Below are 3285 nucleotides of genomic sequence, written 5' to 3'. Positions count from 1 at the left end.
TGCCCCGGCCAATGGAAATCATCTTCTCCATCATCTTTTCCCACACTCGGGGGACGGCAAAGAACAACGTCGGCCGCGCTTCCTTTAACGTGGTGCCCAAACTGCCCTTGAGGGCATCCGGCTGGGCAAAGTAGATGGCCAAGCCTCGCGTAATGGGCAAATAGATGTCGAATAGCTGCGCAGCGACATGCGACAAGGGCAAATACGACACTGTGTTGCTATGTTCGTTCAAGACCAGGCCCGATTGTTCATATTGCTGAACTGTGGCTTCGACCGTCCACGTCAAGTTGTCGTGCGACAGCATCACCGCCTTTGGGTGGCCCGTGGTCCCACTCGTGTAGATGAGGGTGCAGCAGTTGCCGGGCTTCTGGGCGCTCATCCGAGCCTCCAAAACTGCATCTGTGACTTCGCGACCAACACTCAAAAAGTCGGCAAACGTTAACACGGGCACGGGACAGTTGAGGTCGCTGGGCACAACGTCGTTGTACACGACGAGAGCCTTCAAAACCGGTAGTTTGTGCGCAATGGCTACGTACTTCTCGAGCTGGGCCACGCCGTCGCAGAGAACCACATGTGCTTCTGAGTGCTCGGCAATAAAGTGGCACGCTTCGGGGTTGCTCGTGGTGTACACCCCGGCGGGGATGCAGCCTCCGAGGATAGCGCCGATGCAGGCAGTGACCCATTCGATCGAGTTGAACCCGATGATGTTGATCACATGGAAAGGTGCGAGGCCGAGGGCGATCAGAGATTTCGCAAACTTGCGGCAGTCGGCGTAGTATTGCGCCCACGTCTTAAATGTGTAGTCAGAGCTGCCAATAGCCTTTGTGTAGTACACGGGGCTGTCTGGGACGCGCTCGACGGTGCTGCGAAAGATGTCAACGACGGTTTGAGGGGCTATTGAACCCACGCCCGAGCTTGCCATTCGGAGAGACACTTCTTGGTTTACTTCCCAAGCCTAGGTCATGAATTGAAACATTTCGTTAGATGAACATACAAGACCAACGTAGCTAACTTACGATGAGAGGTTTTGTGGCAACCATGATGAGTGTGAAGGTGGTAATGAAAATTGGCGAATGGGGTCCTTGTTGTCGATGCTTGGTATCGCGTGATTACGAACTGGAGCAGTGTGGCACAATGGAATATGTAGAACAAACTAACATGTAAACTGAGTGAAACAGATGGGGGAAAATACAATAGAAATTCGTACTTCAACCTTTGGAAACACGTCCTAATTGGTTGCATTTTAGCCACTTACCGGAGTCCGAGGATACCTCCGCGATTAAATCATGATGAGTAGGGTAAGCTGGCGAATGGCTAGACGACTTCTTCTCATGTAGTACTTTGATTGGTCAAAAATGATTGCTTTCAGTGTTGCACCAAATTTAATAAAATATCCTTGGTGACACACTGCGCCAGTCGGTTCTAAATACTGCGACGTGATCTGGGCAAACCAGCTTGGCCTGCACAAGTATGAAGTGTCCTCGTTGTATAGTCCAATTCCCCGAGTGAGTAGGTGACACACTTACTCAATTGGTCAAATGCCCACTCACTCAGGGAATTTGGTACTATTGACCTAAAACATCCCTGAGTAAGTGGATGGGACTAATTGCTTGCAACGAAAAGTACAATTCTAACGTTGAACACCGTTACGAAGGCATAGTATTCTGTTGAATGCCTGCCACAATTGAGCAGGTAAATATTAACTGCTTCGAAGTACTAAACTTAGTATGTCGTACTAGTACTAGTAAGTCATTGTGGCAAGACCCAAGCCGATAGTATTGCAGCTGCACACTTTGTACTGTAGCTAGATGCGTAGCTAACATTTTCTAGCTAACGTTAGTGTAGTCACATCTCATTAGCTAAACCTTTTAGGAGCAACTCCACCCGTTACATAAGGGCACAGCGTAGCCACCATAAGCATGTAGCCCACTCCCGTGTACTTTTTGCATTCATCTCATCAACATAGCTATAATCCGCGACAAGCCTCTTGTATGGACCGAAATATTCCGCGACCATTCCGCGACGGGCATCCCCACTGGTACGTTAATTAGTGACTGTTTACATCACTTTCATGAAGTGGCAACTTAAACTGAACGAGGTATGCTCAAAAGAAGTCGGCTGAACAATGAGAGGTCACGTTACTAGTGAAATAGCGTTAAATAGTATTCTACCATTGCTGGTAGTAATTCGTGGTAAGTCCTCCGAGTAGTAAATTGGATTTTGAATACCTCTTCACTTAAAGTAACCTTACACCACACAAGGCGGCAGCAGCTAATTAATGTCGCTAGGCTTAGTGGCAATGATAAGCGATGAAAGTATATTTCGGCAAGTACAAATGTTCCGTATACTTCGAAGTAATTCGGAGCATCAATCTACACAAGCAACTACGTAGTACTTGTGATGTGTGGCATAATGTCAGCCTGGCGTAGGATGATGTGCTTTGTGATTGTGGGTGAAGAAGTTACATGTGATCTCCATAGCATGTTGCGCATTACGCTACTGTAGTAGTCACGAAATCATTTCTCCAGGATATCGAAACTGGGGGATGATGCTATTAAGAGCATCCCCACTCGTGGCGCTAATAAAACTCCAAAACTATATTTTTTCAGTCAGATTTTAGCGTTTTAATTCTCCCACCGCGGGACTCTAAATTCTAGCGTCGACGCTATCCGGCGCGCTAACTGTAAAGTCAGATTATTCGTCAGATTTGACCGATTGGTTAGAGTTCTGGCCAGCATACAATCAGCAATATACATTTAATTCCCAACACGTTTAGGATTACACCTGGTTGCAATGGCGGGGCCAAGTACAGGTGCGTGTCCTCGCGGCCCCACATAGCGCAAAGCGCCGCTCAACGCTAAGTTAGAGTGAGTCCATGAGTCCTATCTTGTGTGTCTCATCGACACGACTGCATGTGACGCATGTAGGCATGTGCCAACCTCGCCGACCTTTTTTGCGATTCTTGTAGGAAGCACACTGAAATTTGGCGCCTGAACAGATGTAAGGACGACCAGGTCGCGTGGAACCAACGCCTGCATGCGTTGCCCCAGCACTGCACCCGCTCGCTCGTGTACGGTGCCCACATCACAGGCACTGGTTTCTCGACCAACGGAGCATGCCCCCTCCCCCTCTATTGCGACTTCTGGACTTCTGTTAACGCATGCGTAGACTATCAAACAAATGTTGTGTATCGCTTCGTTTTCAAGCGCATGTAAGCGTAGACGCGATTATAGGTCGCAACTGTACCGCCAACGGAGTGCTACTCCGACTGCGGCCTTCTAAGCG

At 48.6% G+C, this 3285-nt stretch overlaps 1 protein-coding gene across 1 annotated transcript in view; it reads right to left on the bottom strand.

Moving 5' to 3' along the window:
- Nucleotides 1-922, bottom strand: part of H257_09878 (hypothetical protein) — a gene marked incomplete at both ends in the record, with an annotated part of 3520 nt that extends 2598 nt beyond the window's left edge. The window contains one exon of the mRNA XM_009836257.1: nucleotides 47-922. Coding sequence (XP_009834559.1) covers nucleotides 47-922 — 876 coding nt within the window. The remainder of the gene's footprint in view (nucleotides 1-46) is intronic.
- Between the last annotated feature and the right edge of the window lie 2363 nt (nucleotides 923-3285).

The sequence above is a fragment of the Aphanomyces astaci genome, assembly GCF_000520075.1.
Source record: "Aphanomyces astaci strain APO3 unplaced genomic scaffold supercont1.25, whole genome shotgun sequence".
NCBI classification, from domain to species: Eukaryota; Oomycota; class Saprolegniomycetes; order Saprolegniales; family Verrucalvaceae; genus Aphanomyces; species Aphanomyces astaci.
This window is presented reverse-complemented; position numbering and strand designations above follow the sequence as displayed.